Raw genomic sequence first — 20,902 nt, 5'->3', positions numbered from 1 at the left:
GCACAGCAGTAAGAGTGGCAGCCTTCTGGTGGTCTGACATGGCAGTGGGATCAGAGGCACCGGGGTCCCGGGCTCTTCTCGGTGATCATGGGGCAGGTGGCAAAGAGAGTGATGCCAGCAGCAACGACACGGCTCCTTCCAGCATTTGGGGGTGGTGGTGGCATCGTCAATGGAAACAAGAATGCGGCTTCTCCCTGTGGTCGATACTGTTTATCCAGGCTGTAACTAGGCCCAGACACCTGCATTGGTGGCTGAGTGATCCAAACACCTTTACGGAGATAAGACTTTAGACTTTAAGATGTGGACATTTTCCTACATTTTGGCTTTTTAAGCACTTTTTCTGGGTTTGTTTTTAGAATTCTGTTTTTTGTAACCAAGGTAGTGCCAGAAAATGGCGACTTTGTACACTTTTCACTGTACTCCTGTATTCCCCTACTTGATGACACATGACAATGAAATCTAATTTTGTTTCTGGAACAAACATGCCTGACAGGGAAGATGGCGGTGCTGGCAAGGAAGGCAGCATTCAGGCTTAGCCAGACAGCTGCTTTCTTCCTTCTTCCTTACCCTTTCAACTTTTCTCTTTCCTTGTTTTCATAATTTTCTTCCAACCGAAGAAGGTGACACCTCGGAGGAGGGTCAGGCAGCGGCAGAGGTCTGGCCTGGCAGTGAAGCCAGGGATTCCGGGTTGCATTAGGCCCAGAGAGAGGACTGCGGTGTTGGCAAGGCGGTGGCTAAAGCTGCAGAAATATGGTATAGTCAGAGTGGGGACTCCTAGCTTCACTGAGGGACCAGCTGAGCCAAGGACTCCTGGTTGCGGTCACAGTAGGCTTGGTTATTAATGGGGCAGCAGTGGCTGCTCCTGGTTGCGGTAGGCCTGGAGTCAGAGACTCTTAGTTATGAGGTGAGTAGGGTTCAGCACGAAACCCGGCCTCAGCAGCAGTGTCAGTGAGGTGGGACTAGCGACAAAGAGATGGCACCTGAACAGTGGTAGCTCGTACACTGGTGAGTCTGGCGCAGATGGCAACAAGGAGTGGTGACAATGCAGGTGCCATTGGTGAGCGAGTGCAGGGTACAGGATCCATGATGGAGGCAGTGGAACAAAGATAGATTCAAAGAATCTCCCTTTCAATCACATCTTTTTATTCTCCCATGTCTTTTTATTCTTAAACTGTTCAAAATGGCGGCAGATTGTGTGGCCAGTTGAAGCTTTTCACTATATTTTACTGTATTTTTCACTGTAAACACAAGTGACAATAAATCATTCAATTCAATTAATTTTAATTCTAAATGGATTGACTTTAAACTTTCCTTTCCATCCCAACAAAAATATGCAAGTGAAATCCATATAAATAGTCCTATTTTCTCTCCCAGCATCTCTATGCTTCTAAGATTCGTGATATGATCACATATAAATCGTCAGGATTACCAACATCATATACAACAGGTAAATCATCATCTCCAATCTTACACCCCATCCAAATGTGAGATCTTTTCAGAATTCTCGTCTTTAAAATCTCATATCTTTTTCACAAATCCCAAAATTTCTCTCACCATCACATCTCTGAAATTGCTCCTCTTCCTCTGTCCCTCAATGTCCTATGTCTTCTCCACAGCATTTGTATGGAATAATTATGTTTTAATTGCTTTGCCGCAGTGTCAGAGAGAGAGGCAGTGGTGTAGTGTTGCTAGATGAGTGATCCAGATCCTTTTAAGGATAGGGTTTAGAACAGTTAGGACTAAGATGAGGTGAAATGTCTTCACCCAGAGAGTGATGATCCTTTGGTATTCTCTGCCTTGGGAAAGTCTAGATTGGATTAGATTCCCTACAGTGAGAAAACAGGCCCTTTGGCCCAACCTGTCCACACCGACCCTCCGAAGAGTAACCCACACAGACCCATTTCCCTCTGGTTAATGCACCTAACACTATGGGCAATTTAGCCTGGCCTATTCACTTGACCTGCATATCTTTGGACTGTGGGAGGAAACAAGAGCACCTGGAGGAAACCCACGCAGACACAAAGAGAATGTGCAAACTCCCACACAATCGCCCAAGGCTGTAAACGAACCTGGGACCCTGGCACTGTGAGGCAGCAGTGCTAACCACTGAGCCACCGTGCCGCCCCGTGGTTGAAGCCAAAACACTGATTGCTTCCAGACCAAGTTAGATATAGTTCTTAGGGCTAAAGGGATCAAAGGGCATGAGGAAAAACTGGGAGCATGGTACTGATTTAGATGATCAGCCATAATCTTACTGAATGGGAGAACAGGTTTTACCTGAACTTCTAACTCAGAACCCTAGCTAATGTCCTTGGGACCTGGGTTTGAATTGCACCAAGACAAATGGCTAAACTTGCAACTCTGGAATAAAAGGCTAGCCCAATCATGACTGGGTAACCACTGTTGATTGTCATAAAAACCCATATGGTTTACTGAAGCTCTTAATGGAAGGAAACCTGCCTTCCTTATTTGAATTGACCTACATGAAACTCCAGATACATAGCAATGTGACTGAATCTTTACAGCCATATGGGTAATTAGGGATAGTCAGCAAACACAGGCCTAATCAGTAAACCCCATATTCCATAAATAAATCAATAAAAATACTCAAAACGTTCCCATATATAAAAGGAAAACAAAATAAATACAGTTAAGTAGACAAAGAGGGCATACGGCCAATTTGTACAGCAATGGACTAGCCCATACCCAATCTACCAATAGAACATAGAAAATAGGAGCAGGAATGAAGCATTTAGCCCTTTTAGCCTGTTTTGCTATTTAATATCATCATGGCTGATCATCCATCTCAGTATCCTGTTCCCACTTTCAATTACCCTTTGATCCCCTTAGTCCTAAGTTCTTTATCTAACTCAGTCTTGAAAGCATTCATTGCCTTGGCCTTCATCCTTTTTGCATAGCAGAGACTTCCAAAGGATTGCCACTGTCTGGGTGAAGAAATTTCTCCAATCACAGTCCTAAATAGCCTATATCATATCATTAGATTGTGACTCCTAGTTGTGGACTCTCTGGTTATCAGGAACATCATTCCTGTCTTTATCTGTTTGGTTTTGTTTCGACAAGATTCCCTGCTCATTCTTCTGAGCTCTGCTGATTAACCTCATTTAGTTGGACTTAGTACTAACTGATCTAGTCTTTTGTCAGAGTCATCCCAGGAATCAGTCTGGTAAACCTTCACTGCACTCTCTCAATGGCCAGAACATCCTTCCTCATAAAAGGACACAATAACAAAAGGAGCTGAAAATGTGTTGCTGGTCAAAGCACAGCAGGTCAGGCAGCATCCAAGGAACAGGAAATTCGATGTTTCGGGCCAGAGCCCTTCATCAGGAATCATTCCTGATGAAGGGTTCTGGCCCGAAACGTCAAATTTCCTGTTCCTTGGATGCTGCCTGACCTGCTGTGCTTTGACCAGCAACACATTTTCAGCTCTGATCTCCAGCATCTGCAGACTTCACTTTTTACTACACAATAACGAAAGGAGCCCAAAATAGAACAAGAAGGGTCAAGACGAGTCACTGGGCTGTCTGACATTTTGCTCTTCATCCATTATGTGGAGAGGGTTCTGGCTCTCACTGTTTCCAAGCCTCTAGACTAGTATCAGAGGCTGCCCCTGATTTACTGCGTCGGGGCTGTCTGAACGAAGGTTAACCACGTTGACTTGTTTGAGGTCTGCTGACAAACATGACAAGCTTCCTCCCATTGTTAGCGAGTTTTGAGAAGATTTGTAGCTGAGGTTGAGCTTCCAGATGTAGGTTTGCTCAGTAAGCTGGAAGGTTCATTTTCAGACGTTTTGTTACCATACTAGGTAACATCATCAGTGAGCCTTCAGATGAAGCACTAGTGGCATGGCTAGTTTTCTATTTATGTGCTTAGGTTCTCTTGGGTTGTTGATGCTATTTCCTGTGGTGACACCATTTCCTGTGACGATGTCATTCCCTGTACTTTTTCTCAGGAGGTGGTAAATGGGATCCAAGTCAATATGTTTGCTGATAGAGTTCCAGTTGAAATGCCATGCTTCTAGGAATTCTCATGCATGTCTCTGTTTGGCTTGTCCGAGGATGGATGTGTTGTCCCAGTCGAAGTGGTGTCCTTCTTCATCCATATGTAAGGATTCTAAAGAGAGAGGCTCATGTCGTTTTGTGGCTAGTTGATGTTCATGTATTCTGATGGCTACTTTTCTGCCTGTTTGTCCAATGTAGTGTTTGTTACAGTTCTTGCAAGGTATTTTGTAAATGACAGGAGTTTTGCTTGTTTTCTGTATTGGGTCTTTCAAATTCATTAACTGCTGTTTTAGTGCGTTGGTGGGTTTGTGGGCACCATGATGCCAAGAGGTCAGAGTGGTCTGACAATCATTCCCGAGGTGTCTTTGATTTGGGGAGAGAAATGATTAATATGTCCACAACAGACTTTGTAAATACAACCAGGAAATTTCACACCAAAAATCTTTACTCACTAATGCAACAGACCATGAATGGAAAGACACAGTATAACAAGCCATAGACACTGGGCAGTGACAAACACAGAAAATTGAAAATCAAAACTAGACAAACTTACACAAAATAACAACACAGAAGTATGGATAAAAATCTTTCTGACTCGACCCTTAACAGATACGGAAAAAGCTGTCTTAGTAAGAGGATTAAATTACAACTTCCAGGATGTGGACAAGAACGATTTCTTAGCAGCATTAGAAACAACACTGAAAGACAACCAACTCACAGAAGAAACCCAGCAAATGATCAGACAGACAGTCGCACCAACATTAAGCAGGAAAAAGGCAGAACGCACTCTCAATACTCAAGAAAGGAAAGACTAAAAAAAAGATAAAAACATTGTTATCCTACCTGCAGACAGAGGAAGCTTGACAATCATTTTAAATCAAAGAGACTACATTGAGAAAGCAAAAGCACTACTTGCAGATGCCAACACTTACCAACAAGTGGCAATAGACCCAACCCCATAAATAGAGAACCGGATCACAGCCCTACTCAAATAAACTTCAGAAATCTGGAGAAATAAATAAGACCGACTTCCAAAAGATGAAACCAGATGGATCCAACAGACCACACTTCTATGGATTACCCCAAATTCATAAACCAGGAGCCCTCCTCAGCCCCATAGTCTCGCGACCTCAACATCAACCTGGCCAAGGAAACACTGACTACACTAATAGAAAAACCAAAGACACATACACCAACACCACCAACTTCATTAGCAAGGACAATGTCATCAAGTTAGTGGACCTATGCCTTACCACCCGCTTCACCTTCAACAATAAAACCTACAGACCAACCAACGGAACACCCATGGGATCTCCGATATCAGGGTTCTTGGCAGAGACAGTAATAAAAGCAGCTCTGCCAATCATCCAACCCAAACTTTGGGTCTGCTACATGGATGACATCTTTGTCATCACTAAATGAAACAAATTAGAGAAAACCTTCAAGACTATCAATAATACCCTTACTGGCATAAAGTTCATTAAAGAGGAGGAAAACAACAACAAACTGCCATTCCGAGATGTTGCAGTAGAACGATGGGGAACTTCAAGCCAGCATCTACAGGAAAACAACACATACTGACCAAATACTAAACTACAGAAGCAATCATTCCAACACGCACAAACAAAGCTGCATCAGAACATTATTTCAATGAGCCACCACACACTGCAGCACAGATCAACAGGGGAAAATCACCCATATGGTGTATTCAAAAGGAACGCGTACCCAATGAACACAGTCCACCGGTTACTCAGCAACAAACCCAAACAAGCAGTCAAAACATGTCCAGAAACCCTGGCCACTCTCCCTTATATCAAAAACATTTTGGAAATGACTGCCAGACCATTCCAACCACTTGGCATCATGGTAGCCCACAAACCCACGAACACACTAAAAAAGCAGCTAATGAACTTGAAAGACCCTGTACAGACAAGGAGCAAAACTAATGTCATTTACAAAATACCATGCAAGGACTGTAACAAACACTACATTGGACAAACGGGCAAAAAACTAGCCATCAGGATACATGAACACCAACTAGTCGCAAAAAGACATGACCCACTCTCATTAGTATCCTTACATAAAGATGAGGAAGGACAGTACTTCGACTGGGACAACACATCCAGCTTAGGACAAGCCAAATAGAGACATACACGGGAATTCTTAGAAGCATAGCATTTTAACCAGAACTCTATCAACAAACACATTGATTTGGATCTCATTTACCACTCCCTGAGAAAAAGAACAGGAAATGGCATCACCACAGGAAATGGTGCCACCAACCCAAGGAGGCCTAAACACATAAATAGAAAGTGGGCCATACCACTAGTGCTTCATCTGGAGGCTCACTGATGACGTTACCTAGCATGGTGACGAAACATCTGAAAACAAAATTTCCAGCTCAGTGAGCAAACCTACATCCAGTTCTTCCCATTGTGTTTGCATCAAACAGCAAGGATAGTCAGTATTAACATGTGTCTCTTATCTCTGGATAATGGGCAGATAGCAAGAAGGCAGGGCAAGTCAGTTAAAGGCAGAAACACTGTGCGCCTCTAGCTAGGTCCAGAGTGAGCTGCACGGTGAGAGTGAGTGAAAAGCCAAGGGATCTGGGCCTGCTCCAATCCACAAGCTGGAACTAGCCATTGACTGGTGTTCTTGCTGCTACATTGTGATGATAGTTTCTGATTCAGTGCTAAATTACAATGTATCAAAGGAGTGCCACGAGGATTCTTACAGGATAGCACATATTTGCATGTGGCCAATATCTGTGCATGTGGCCAGTATCTATGGATCATGCTTTAAGATGTTCGTGCCCAGTATCCAATATGGAGGTCATTGGCAGCAAGCAGTGAGCTGAAAGCTCCAGAAACCTGCTCAGTTTTCCATGTTGAGTTGCCAGTTTGGTATGATAGGAAGCTGAATATTGGTGAGGCCATTGGACGATCAACAGGGCACTTCACAAATGATAATCCCCCTTACCTGGCAACTTGCCACTGCCTGGCGAGAAAATCACCATGGCACTTGTGAACAGCATGAACGATGGAGCAAGATGCTGCTGACATCGAGATGAGCCTTATGGAGTTATCGTCCAATTCTACCACAAACCTCGCACAGCTCACATCACTCAGACCTTTCTAAAATTGAATTTCACCTAAAGAGGCTATACTTAGATAAAATCTCATAGAAACTGCAATCCCATCACAGACTGAGTTCTTGGATGAATTGTAGCCAGCAAGTTATGTTTTGCAAAGTGTTAAACAGAAATTCTGTGATAGCATTCCCCTTATAATGCCAGTTGGCAGTGTTACTGGCAACATAAAAACATGGAAGTAATAAATTTTTCTACTGGCATTTCCACGGAAAATGCTTACACTGAAATATGAAACTTAGATCCAAACTCATGTCACCGATGAGAAAGGCATCAAGAGCAGCTGGTATGAGCTGATAACAGTAGTTTGGGTCATGTGAACAATTTCAAATTTTGTTGGTGTGTAAGTAGTCATTGACAGGAGTTATAATGGTCAATGGAAGTGTGCCGGCAATCAGTGAGTGTTTGCCTCCAGTGATGGATTTGGGAACTGAAAACTCTGGACGTATATTTTGCTGTCTCTCTCCCAACCACACGCAAGAAAGAGTCTGAGCAATATTTCATGACATTGACTAATTAACACGCTTTGTTAGAACTTCATCAAAACCAAAATATTGCTGCTGTATACCGTCCACAAGAATACACTGCAGAAAACACTGAGGCTCATGAGACAGCACCTTCCAAATCCAGGATCACTACCCTCTGGAGAACAAGGGCAGCAGATACACTCACAAGTTCCCCTCCAAGTGACTTACCATACAAACTTGGAAGTATAATTGCAACTCCTTCACTATTCTTGGGTTAAAATCTTAAGATTCCATCTCAAGCAGCATTGTGGGTCTAGCTATAGCAAACAGACTGCAACAGTTCAAGAAGATAGCTCATCACCACCTCTCAAAGGCAAGTAGAGATGGGACATAAATGCTAGCCAGCCAGGAATGCACACATTCTATGAATAAAGTTTGAAAAGTTGAAATTAAAGGAAACTCTGGAAATGATTAACAGATCAGACAACATCTGGGAAGAAGGAAACAATTAATATTTCAGTGTAATAGCCCTGCTCCACTTCTGAAATTTCTGGTTCTATCTCTGCAAGAACCTGTGTTGTTTTTGCTTGATCCGCCTTCAATCTCCCTTCAGTTGATCCATTTGGCTCGAGGCATAGGTGGTGGAAAGTGTGCCACTTAGCTTTGCTATTACTGATATAAGGAATAAAAATGGAAGATAAATATTTTAACGAGCTCAGATTCACGGAGAACTGAGATACATATGGACATAATCTGCTGGAGGCACAACACACATCCATAACTATAACCTTGCATTGTACTTGAGACTGACAAATAAAAATCATGATGTACAAATCTAGACTTCTGAATAGTCTTATCAGCAGTGTAAGTCTAAAAATAAACTGGTGCCATTTAAAGAGGTGATATATAAATCCCAAGAAGGGCAAGGGCAGCAGATGGATGGACACATCACCATACGCAGATTCCCGCCGGAGCCAAAGACTATCTTGACTTGGAAGTATATCAGAGTTTCATAATTATTACTGGATCCAAATCCTGGAAACCTTCCCATAATAGTACTAGTTTAGCTGCAGCCCTGCAGTGCTTCAAGAAAGCAACTCACCACTACCTTCTCGAAGGCAATTGTAATGGGCAATAAATGCTGGGTTAGCCAGCAATGCCCACATTTCATTCACAAATAAAAATAATTATTATAATTCATCTTTTAAAATATTCCAGAGCGAAGTTTTGGTGGCTGCAGCAGATATTGCGCAGGAAATTTGAGAGGCATGAGGATGCAGAGGGAGAAATGTGATGAAAACCATAGTCAAAGAGGTATGTTCTGATAAGATTTTTAAATGTGGGAGACAGTGAATTTTGACAAAAAATTTCTGGTGAGTGATGGCTTTTCCTTCTCATGCAGAGTGTTGGCTGGCGTGTAGGTTGAAGAACAATCCAAAGTTTTGCAGGTTAGGTGAATTGGCCATTTGAAATTGCCCAGAGAGTTCAGGGACGTGTAGGTTAGTTGCATTAATCAGGGGAAATGTAGAGTAATAGGATAGGGGAATGGGTCTGTGAGGGTTACTCTTCAGAGAGTTGGTGTGAACCTGTTGGACCAAATGGCCTGCTTCCATACGGTAAGGATTCTATGATTATATTGTCAAGGTCATTTGAAGACATGGTGAGCAAGGTTATATCTCACAGAATACAGGGAGAACTAGCCATTTGGATACAGAACTGGCTCAAAGGTAGAAGACAGAGAGCGGTGGTGGAGGGTTGTTTTTCAGACTGGAGGCCTGTAACCAGTGGAGTACCACAAGGATCGGTGCTGGGCCCACTCCTTTTTACCATTTATATAAATGACTTGGATATGAGCATAAGAGGTACAGTTAGTAAGTTTGCTGATGACACCAAAATTGGAGGTGTAGTGGACAGTGAAGAAGGTTACCTCAGATTACAATGGGATCTTGATCAGATGACCCAATAAGTTTAATTCATTTAGGGACTGCAAATCTTAGCAGGACATATACACTTAATGGTAAGGTCCTTGGGAGTGTTGCTGAACAAAGAGACCTTGGAGTGCAGGTTCATAGCTCCTTGAAAGTGGAGTCGCAGGTAGATAGGATAGTGAAGAAGGCACTTGGTATGCTTTCCTTTATTGGTCAGAGTATTGAGTACAGGAGCTGGGAGGTCATGTTGAGGCTGTAAAGGACATTGGTTAGGCCACTGTTGGAATATTGTGTGCAATTCTGGTTTCCTTCCTATCGGAAAGTTGTTGGGAAACTTGAAAGGGTTCAAAAAAGATTTACAAGGATGTTGCCAGGGTTGGAGGATTTGAGCTATAGTGAGAGGCTGAACAGGCTGGGGCTGTTTTCCCTGGAGCGTCAGAGGCTGAGGGGTGACCTTATAGAAGTTTACAAAATCATGAGGGGCATGGATAGGGTAAATAGACAAATTCTTTTCCCTGGGGTCGGAGAGTCCAGGATTAGAGGGTGTAGGTTTAGGATGAGAGGGGAAAGATATAAAAGAGACCTAAGGGGCAATTTTTTCACACAGAAGGTGGTACATGTCTGGAATGAGCTGCCAGAGGAAGTGGTGGAGGCTGGTACAATTGCAACATTTAAAAGGCATCTGGATGGGTGTATGAATAGGAAGGGTTTGGAGGGATATGGGCCAGATGCTGGCAGGTGGGACTAGATTGGGTTGGAATGGATGGATTGGACCGAAGGGTCAGTTTCCGTGCTGTACATCTCTATGACTCAATGACTCTATAACATGGATGAAAGTATTTCCTTAATCCAGTAGAACAATGAGAAAATATCAAACTTTCTGTGATCAGTCCGATATATTTGAGGTGTAGGGTGAAGCCAGCGAGCTCAGTACCAAACATACTGAAGAAATCAAGTCTTAAAATGCTCAAGTTGAACAGATGAGGTTTAACTGGCAACTGAGTCAAAGATTAGTTGCGAAGGAGGTAGATACAAGTGATCTTATCAAAAGGCTGGAGGTTATGTTTGAGAACAGCTCTCAGTTAAAGGGAACATCAAAATTATGAAGCTGTCTAACTCTGCATTAGAAGTGATGCAATAGACATTTAAGATACAAGGATGTTGATGGGAGTTGAGATGGTGACTTTGATCCTACGAATGTTTGAAGTGAATTATAGAGTCATAGAGATGTACACCATGGAAACAGACCCTTCGGTCCAACCCATCCATGCCAACCAGATATCCCAACCCAATTTAGTCCCACCTCCCAGCACCTGGCCCATATCCCTCCAAACCCTTCCTGTTCACATAACCATCCAGTACTAGCCTCCACCACTTCCTCTGGCAGCTCATTCCATACACGTACCACCCTCTGCGTGAAAAAGTTGCTCCTGAGATGTCTTTTATATCTTTCCCCTCTTGCCCTAAACTGATGCCCTATAGTTCTGGACTCCCCTACCTCAGGGAAAAGACTCTGTTGATTTATCCTATTCCATGCTCCTCATAATTCTGCAAACCTCCATAAGGTCACCCCTCGGCCTCCAATGCTGTAGGGTAAACAGCCCTAGTTTATTCAACCTCTCCCCATAGCTCAATCTTCCAACCCCGGCAACATCCCTGCAAATCTCTTTTAAATCCTCCCCAAATTTCACAATATCTTTCCGATAGGAAGGAGACCATAGCATTTACCTGTCCTAGATATGTGAATAATTCTAGCAAGATTAGTTATTTTTTACTTATCCCGTGTTGCCTTGAGCAGGTTGTGAAGCCTCCGACAGCACTGAAGCCCTTGCTACGATGGTGCTGTCACAACGGTGATTTTAATTTCAAGTCAGCAAGCCAGATGGATAGCATTATCAAATAAAGTATCACTGGCATTTTTGTAGAAGCTGACCTTCTACCTGCAGACAAAATTGCCAAGGAGCAGGGATTAAGAAGGAAAAAGGAAATGGCTGAGGTTGGGTCTTTCGGTTATGCTACAAGTGACTGTGAGGATGCAGGATGAGAGGTCTGACTGGAGGAATGGAAATAGCTGAGAACCCAATCACATTTGAGATCATACAGATGAGCAATGGAAAAAGAGAGAAAATGTATCTGCACTCTGCAGTACAAAAGGCAGATAGACCTGTGACAGCTGTCTGCAGTAAATGATGGAAGGAATGATGATTGTAGGATGCATCTGGGACTTGGTGAAAGGCTTCCATTATTTCAAGTTCCCTCTGGAGTAAAAGCGCCACAATCTAAGGATGTTTCAGCAAGCTTGTCATAAAATGACCCAGATTATAGAACTGTTTTGTGCAACTCCCATTAACTTGGCCATGAGGCTAAATTAAGCAATATTTCCCACTCAAGCCTAGCACCTTGGTTGATGGAAGAACAGATCAGAAAATCAAAAGGTCTAATTCTCTAGTTAATAAAATTAAGATCTTGAAAATTGGGAAATACAAACTGCACACAGAGGTCTCAGCACTCAATCTTCTGAATCACATGTCCGTTAGGTAGAAATTCTATGTGAAGAGCCTTGCCTTGTAACTTTGTATAACAAGAAATAGCCTTAATATAGTAAAGGCAAGGTTATCACGTAATGTTTTTGAACAATATAAGTTACATATAAAATAGATTTTCTTACAATGTTTGCTTAAAAACGTTTTTCTTCTAATATTTAATGAATGGATTTTGCATGTTAACTTGATTCAACACCAAACTTGCCATCTGTTCTTGTTATTTGTGTCCCGATGTCAGTGCAGTGCTCCTTTATCTCTTGTTTTTAATGTTGAGTGATCAGATTAATCTAACTGAGGTCATGATGAAACTACATCTTGTTCTGATTTTACTGTTTCTTGCCTGAAGCTGTACTTACTTGATTTACAAAGGAAACTATGTTAGCAAACTGTGCTATCATACACACCTTTTTAAGAAAGTGATTAAAACGTATTCATTTGTGAAGAACTGTGTGTAATAATTTTATGGGACACTGGTTTCTAGCTTAAATTCAGCAATATGTTACTTTGACAACAGTTTGATCAATTTTAACAATTCTGTTATGCGAATAAGGAATTAACACAACCTATTTGCATATTTTAATGAGATGTATCCATTTGTTAGAACCATCACGGTTATGAATTTTGTTCTTTATTATGTGAATTATGCGAATAAGGAATTAACAGTTTGATCATTTTATAGAATCATAGAATCAGAGATACCTACAATGCAGTAGCAGGCTATTTTGCCCATCGAGTCCACACCAACCCTCTGACAAGCATCCCACCCAGACCCATCCCTGTAACCCTGCATAAGACCATAAGACATAGGAATGGAAGCAAGGCCATTCTGCCCATCGAGTCCACTTTGCCATTTAATTATGGCTGATGTGTGGTTCAATTCCATTTACCTGCACTCTCCCCGTAGCCCTTCATTTCTTGCGAGATCAAGCATTTATCAATCTCTGCCTTGAAGACACCCAGTGTCTGGTCTCCATTGCACTCTGTGGCAATGAATTCCACAGGCCCATCACTGTCTGGCTGAAGAAATGTCTCCTCATTTCTGTTCTAAATTGACCCCCCTCTAATTTTAAGGCAATGCTCACGGGTCCTAGTGTTCCCACCTAACGGAAACAATTTCCCAGCATCCACCCCTTTCTAAGCCAAGCACTAACATGTAAGTTTCTATTAGATCTCCCCTCAACCTTATAAAGTCTAATGAATACAATCCCAGGATCCTCAGCCAATCATCATATGTTTGGTCGACCATTCCAGGGATCATCCTTGTGAATCTCCGCTGGACACGCTCCAGTGCCAGTATATCCTTCCTGAGGTGTGGGGCCCAAAATTGGACACAGTATGCTAAATGGGGCCTAACTACAGCTTTATAAAGTCTCAGTAGCGCATTACTGCTTTTATATTCTTGAAATAATTGACAACATTACATTTGCTTTCTTAATCACGGACTCAACCTGCAAATCAACCTTTAGAGAATCCTGGACTGCACTCCCAGATCCCTTTGTACTTTGGGCTTTATGAATTTTCTCTCCGTTTAAAAAAATAGTCCATGCCTGTATTCTTTTTTCCAAAGTGCAAGACCTCACATTTGCTCATGTTGAATTTCATCAGCCATTTCCTGGACCACTCTCCTAAACTGTCCCCACCTCCTCAGTACTACCTGCCTGTCCGCCTAACTTCATATCATTGGAGAACTTCACGAGAATGCCTCCGTCTCTTCATCCAGATCATTAATATATAAAGTGAACAGCTGCGACCCCAACACTGAATCATGCGGGACCCCACTTGTCACCAGGTGACATTCTGGAAAAGAAGCTCCAGCTACCTGCTCGTTACAGTGATATGCAATGCCAGCAATACCTACAAAATAAAATGGGCTTAAGTCATTTTATTTCTTGGGTGCAATTTTGTGTGGCCACTGTACCATTTTCTGGGTGTGAGAGTCATGATTCAAAATTGTCTGTGTCTACTGCAGGCGAGGTAGGCAGCATACAAATTCAGTGCTGCCACCTCATTTGTCTGACTTCAGAACTTAGTCAAGCCACTCCTCCTGCTGGTTTCCTCAATGCTCAACAGGGAGTTAAGCACTAGTATGTGTAACATGGTACAGCAAGCTGAAAGGTAGCCTATCCCTATACTGAGTTATACAGGATGTCAGCTAAATACTATGCCTGCAATTGCAAACAAAGACAACAGAAACCAGAGGTAAGATTCCAGGATCAGGGATGTTATACTGAAGATCTAAATGACAGAAAGGAATAGCAGGAGACACACGGTCATTCTATAGGGCTCCAAACAGCATTTAAGGATTTTTTTAAATTAACTTGCTCAGAGATCTTATAACATACCTCTGGAATTGAACTTGGGCCTCCTGGCTCTCAGCATGGCACATTGCCACTACACCACAATAGGCTTTTAAAGAATGGACATTGCAGACATCTTTGAATCAACCTATTAAGATATGTTATGCCACATCTCTGGAGCAGGTCGGACTAAAACTCAAGTCTCCTGGCCCAAAGATCGAGGCACTACCACTGTACCACAAGAGCTCCAAGACATTTGAGGATCATCTTCAGAAGAAATTGGAAGCAGGTGGTTAGAAAGGGCAATTGCCTGTAGCTGGAAGTGCAAACCTGACAGTAGTCATTGGACAAGACAGTCTATCAGCAATCCAGAGGCCTGAGTGAATGCTATGGGGACATGGTTTCAAATCCCATCAGAGCTGCTTAGAATTTGAAATAAAAGAATGAATTTGGAATTAAAAGTTGGTTTCAGTAATAGAGACCAACAAACCATTTTTTTTATTGTTTTAAAAATCCACAGTTCACTAATATCCTTTTGGGAAAGAAATTTGCCATCTTTACCTAATTGAACCGACACGTGGCTCCAGATGCACTGCACTGAGATTGCCATCTCTTAAGTTACCTGGGAAAATGCCAAGTAACTCATTCAATTATATAAACCTGCCACTGAAAAAGCAAAATAAATAAAATCCAATCCTCCAGCACTGGGAATACCAACAGCATACTTAGCTTGGTTGGTTTTGCGAAGTCCCACTTACCACTATCTAGAAGCTTAGGAGATCTTGTTTGTAAGCTAGTCACGTGACAGAGGACAGGCCTGCTATAGATGGTGCCACAGTGCTAATAGTTTGGCAGAGGGTTGCCAAGGGAGTCTCTAACATTGACGCTGAACCTTATAAAGCTGAAGAATTGGGCCAAATGTGGGGGAAGGATGCTCCTGCTGACTGTCACCTACTGAACCACTAGCTTCCCTGCCCCAGCCTTCAGAAGATCAGTATTCTTTCATGTTGAGCATCAATTCGAAGATGCACTGAGGGTGTCAAAGACGGATAATGTACTTTTCAAATCACCGAGGGTGACTCAGGAACACCATTACTGACTGAGTCCTAAAGGACATAACTGCTCGGCTGAGTCTACAACAGGAGGTGAAGAGATCTCATTCTCACCAATTATCAGTCCATGACAGTAATTATAGCAGTGTCTACTGTTCAGTCCTCATGGAAACTAAGTCCCCTTCTCACAATGAGAATGCTTTCCAGCGTGGTGTGTGACAGAACCAACATACTTTATCGGTTAAATTTAGAATAGATCTAGCAACTCAAAATGGCTGTTCATGAGGCTCTGCAGGCAATCAGCAGTGGGAAAACTGAACTCAATCACAATTTGCAACATCTTGTCCCATCACATTCTTAATTCATCACACTCTAATTACTTGGTTTTCAAAACCTAATACTCTACTTCACCCTCATATGGATACTTAATATTGCCAGCCTTGAACCCAGCTCCCAGAGTTTTCACATACTTCCAGATATTCAGCTGTGGCACACCCATCATCCCATTCCAGTGCATCACAATGAGTGACATTCCCTCTTGCAGGACATGATGTCCTATTGCTACTAGAAAAAGGCCAGAACAATCACAGGACAAGAACAGCTGTACCTTCTGAGCCTTATGGAGGGGAACATTTCCCTGTATAGTGGGACCAACTCTGATGGAGCCATGGCATCCAGTGCTGTTACGTACATTCAGGATGACTGTACGCTCCGTCTTAACTCCACCTCACCTTCACCTTGCTATCTGACATGGTGAGCAGGCTACAGATGGTGTCACCACAGCGTCCCTTACTGGCTACCCTAACTCCTTCCTCTATGCCCAGCCACAGCTGTCCAAGGAGGACCAGACAGAGCAACTGTAGAGCATTGATGAAATGGCCATTTGATGTAACATTAACAGCTACCATCTTTAATACTGGCACTGTATATAACTTTGAAGCTGTTTCAGAATGGAGCTTCATGTGTGATAAGTCATAGAGTCATACAGCACAGATACAGACCCTTCGGTCCAACCAGTCCATGCTGACTGTGTTCCCAAAGAAAATCACACCCACCTGCATGTATTTGACCTATATCCCCCCACCATTTCTTCTTCATGTACTTATCTAAAGGTCTTTTAAATGTTGTAACTGCACCTGCATCCACCAATTCCTCTGGAAATTCATTCCGTGAACGAATCTCTCACTGTGTAAAAAAATTGCCCCTCGTGTATTTTTTAAATCTTTCTCCTCTCACCTTAAAAATATATGCCATAGTTTTGAACTCCCCCCACCTAGGGAAACAGACTCCTGCCATTCACCTTATCTATATCCCTAATGATTTTATAAACGCTATGAAGTTGCCCCTCAACCTCTATGCTCCAATGAAAAAATTGCCAAATATGAATGCTTTACAGGTAGGTCATGGAGTATGTGTGGTTTATGTGTCAATTTAAGGAAAAATCAAGTCACAGATGGGTCCTGCAGCAGCAGACTCAGATGAGAGACTCGACTGAGAATGATGCTGGGCTGCTGGACAGAATGTTAAGCATAGCTTTACAATTTGCTCCATTTAGTTATTACTTTGCAGTCCTAGGTTCACTTCATCTGCAGTCCCCATGGCCAGCGCAGCCTCTGCGTGGACAGATCACAGACATTCTGCATTTCCCGGGAGATTACAGCAACATTCTGGCAAATTCAGAAACTCAATGCAACAACTCCAAAAATTTAATTAAAACTAAAGTTGATCTATGGTGAATTTGTTTGAATTCTTACATGGGATAAGGGCTTCACTGGCTCGAGCAGTACTTTTTTCCCATCACCAGTTGCCAAGAGACAGTCAAGAGTCAAGCATATTGCTGTGGGTCAGGAGTTAAATGCAGGCCAGACCAGGAAAGGGTGCTAATTTCTTTTCCGAAGGGACCAGTTGGATTTTTTCTAACAATCAGCATTGGTTTCACGGTGACCATGAAGCTCTTATTTCCAGAATATTACTGAATTCAAATTCCATTATTTGTCATGGCGAGCTTTGAACCAAGGTCCATTCCCTGGATTTTTGGATGAATAATAATAATAGCCATTGCCTACCCTACCCAGAATGACCAGTAAATTCATCCAATGGACTTGTGCAATCTAAATTTTGAGATTGGGATGGCAGAATGGCCTTGTCATGTCTGTGGAACACAGAGGGATGCCCGTGTAAGTGCCCCTTTCAGTATGGGGAGTGCTGGAAGCAGTCTCCCAGCAGCCAGCAGGACAGCCAGCTTTTCAGACAGGTTTACAAGCTCTCCTTCCCTTTCTGGCTGTTGCAGCAGCTGCAAACCATTGTTAGAGGAATTGCCCAGCTGCAAAAACCACTTTTAACTCTAAACTATAAAATGTTGGAAAGACTTATCTCTTTTCTGAAGAACTCTGTCCCTCATCTACCTGCCATGGTATCCTGTCGCTACTTTTAACTCCCTTTTAACTCCATTCTGAAAGGCGCATTTTCTGTGTTATTTAATAAACCGAAGGTCCAACTTTACTGTTGCAACAAGACAATTTATATATCTGATCAGGACAAGTAATAATACCTCAAAAGTAATGTCTATTTCAGAAAAAGTTAATCCACAGATAATAATTACAATAGCTTCTATTTATTGAACTTCAGCATCATTTAGTAAAACAATTATTATCTGCTTTTGGCAGTGTTCACTCAGAACAGCTGGCTTACCTCTGGAGCTTGTCACACCATGTGCAGTTGAAGCCAATCAGTGCATTGATACAGGAAGAGCAGCTTTTGTACTGGAGACAAGCTGGGAGTAACAGAAAGATCGAAAGAAGATCAGGCCAAACGTGCAGCATGCCAAAATCCTGGAACTGAACAGCCACTTGAAGTTCTTCCAAAGGTTAAAATATGGCTTAAATGACCGAACTATTAAAGCTTTCCTGTTACGCCATGATGAGGATTATTAATCGGATGCACCAGGGATAACTATGAAAGGAATTTTGACCTCAAAGGATCAGCTGTTCCTAACATTTTTTTCAGCTCATAACTTGAGCCACTTTGCATTAGCTGAGCGTGAAGTACTCCAGGCCCGAAAGGATAACATTCTGAGGATGAGTTATCTAAACTTAGCTTGTGTTTGCTTGTGCTTAGCTTGAGTCCAGTAAGTCAATGGGGATTCGGGAAGAGGACATGATCTTAAAATCCTTCAAAATCTTCATCATAAAATCTCAAACGTAGGTCGCTTAGGAGTGAAGTTAGAGCAATCTTTTTCTTCAAAGAAATGGATTAAGTTTATAAGCTCCTGTCCCTTCAAATGGATGTAATAAGTCAGTGGTCACGTGATTTGGGAGGGTGGGGGGAGGGCTGGAGATGACTGGGGTTTTCAGAGTTTGACAATCCTCCTGCCACCATAACTATCTGCAGTGCCATTAATGGGAGCTCAGCTATCTCCCACCTCCTAAACTGAACAAGGGTAAGCTGATTGAATTGAGGTTTTCAGGATGTTAATGAGAGAAGACGGAGTAGGTAATGATAAACTAGCAGATAAAGATAAACTAGTTCCACTAGTTAAAGATTCTAGAACTAGGAGGCAAAGTCTAAGAATTAGGATAGGCCAGTCAGAAGAGATGTTAGAAAGCCCTTCCATACGCAAGGACTAGGGGAGATTTGGAACTGTCTTCCTTAAACTGTGGTCAATGCTAATTCAATTGTTAAATTTAAATCTGAGACAGACAAATTTTTATTAAGCGAAGGTTATCAAGGGATACGGAGAAAGTGAGGACTGCAGATGTTGGAGATCAAAGACGAGAGTGTGTTGCTGGAAAAGCACAGCAGGTCAGGCAGCATCTGAGGAGCATGAAAATCGATGTTTCAGGCATAAGCCCTTCCCGATGAAGGGCTTATGCCCGAAACATCAATTCTCCTGCTCCTCAGATGCTGCCTGCTCTGCTGTGCTTTCCAGCAACATACTCTTGACTCAAGGGATATGGACCCATGGTAGGCATAGGCAGTTAGGCCATAGATTAGCCATGATCTTACTGAATGGCAGAGTAGAGTCAAGGAGCTGGATGGTCTCCTGCTGTTCCTATGTTCCTAGTTTACTGTAGCTGTTTGGGGATTTACCATAAGAACATAAACAAACAGGAAATAGGCAGCAAGCACTTGTGTAAGACTGATCCTTCCTGAAATTTGTTGTGGATTTCTTTTCTCTGGGTTTGGTACTGCTGTTCATATTTCACAGAATTAAAACAGGTAGCAGCACAGATGAACTCATTGGTCCACAATATCTAATGCTAGTATCCCCACAATTCCTCCCTATATATACACATCCAAATTCCTTTATTATCTATCCAACTTGCTTTTAAAATTACTTTTGGAATACACAATGCCTTTTAGAGTGTTCCAGATCCCAATAACTCTCTGAGTGAAAACATAAGTCTCCTTGTCACGGCTCTAGATCTTTTACCAATACTCTTGAATCTATGAAATTTAGATAATAACCACTCATCAGAGGTTAGTATCTTTTCCCTATACAACAAAATTTTTCATCATTTTGGAAATCTTAATTAGATTACTTTTTAAACTTCTAGGTTCCAACTGTCTTCATTTTTGTATTCTCTTCAGGGAATTGATGCCTCACATTCTTGGCAAAACTGCTCTGAGCTTTCTTTGACATCTTCGTATCCCAGGAACAGACCAGCAGGCTCTCCAGCAGTTCAGCAAGATGCCTGCCACTTCCATTAAATTCACACAGTGTATGTTGTGTATGGGATACATTCCAGCATTTCACCAACCTTATTTTAATAAAACCCCTCAGTCCCAAATTTCTACCATCGTTTTTAGCTTCCCTTTGAAGGTACACACAAAATCTTGATATGAATATGTAATGTTCCTTCCTCAGCGCTGGTCAAAATCCTGTAAATCATTATTTAATGTAATCATGCCAATGGTATGAAGACAAGAACAGCAGTGTTCAAGATGAAAGCCCACTACCATCACCTCAGGGCAACTACAGAGGAGCAATATCTATCACCTTGCCAGTGTTGCAAGAACAAATAGAAACTAACTGGACACATCCACTTTGGTGCATTCCTCCAATATATGCTTGAAACACAAACAATTTTACACTGCTGGAAGTTGAATGAAGGTAGGATTGACTAATTAATACTCACTGGCGAGAGGGATGATTTCAACAGCCGACATGTTGGTGACTTTTGCCACCTGTAATTCAACTCGGTGGTATTCGTAAATTGTCCTCCTGCGAACATCTGTAATACAGAATGTAATATTGAAAAGATTAGAGCTCTGCATTAATAATGAATAAACCCAGAAAATAATGGGGAAACTTAGCTGATCCTGCAGCATCTGTGAAAAGAGAAGCAGATTGAACTTTTCAAATCTAAAGACTCTTGCAATTTGAAACTTAACTTTGCGACTCTCAGCCCCGAGTGGCTGCCAGATCTGCTGTGTTTCTCTAGCACT

General features: G+C 42.2%; 1 protein-coding gene across 1 annotated transcript in view; it reads right to left on the bottom strand.

Annotated features, from left to right (window-relative positions):
• Positions 1-20,902, bottom strand: part of plxdc2b (plexin domain containing 2b) — a 430,770-nt gene that overhangs the window by 91,717 nt on the left and 318,151 nt on the right. The window contains exons 8-9 of the mRNA XM_060824983.1: positions 20,593-20,688; positions 18,146-18,227 (exon numbers count right to left, since the gene is read on the bottom strand). Coding sequence (XP_060680966.1) covers positions 18,146-18,227; positions 20,593-20,688 — 178 coding nt within the window. The remainder of the gene's footprint in view (positions 1-18,145; positions 18,228-20,592; positions 20,689-20,902) is intronic.

Source organism: Hemiscyllium ocellatum, chromosome 5 (assembly GCF_020745735.1).
Source record: "Hemiscyllium ocellatum isolate sHemOce1 chromosome 5, sHemOce1.pat.X.cur, whole genome shotgun sequence".
Taxonomy (NCBI): Eukaryota; Metazoa; Chordata; class Chondrichthyes; order Orectolobiformes; family Hemiscylliidae; genus Hemiscyllium; species Hemiscyllium ocellatum.
This window is presented reverse-complemented; position numbering and strand designations above follow the sequence as displayed.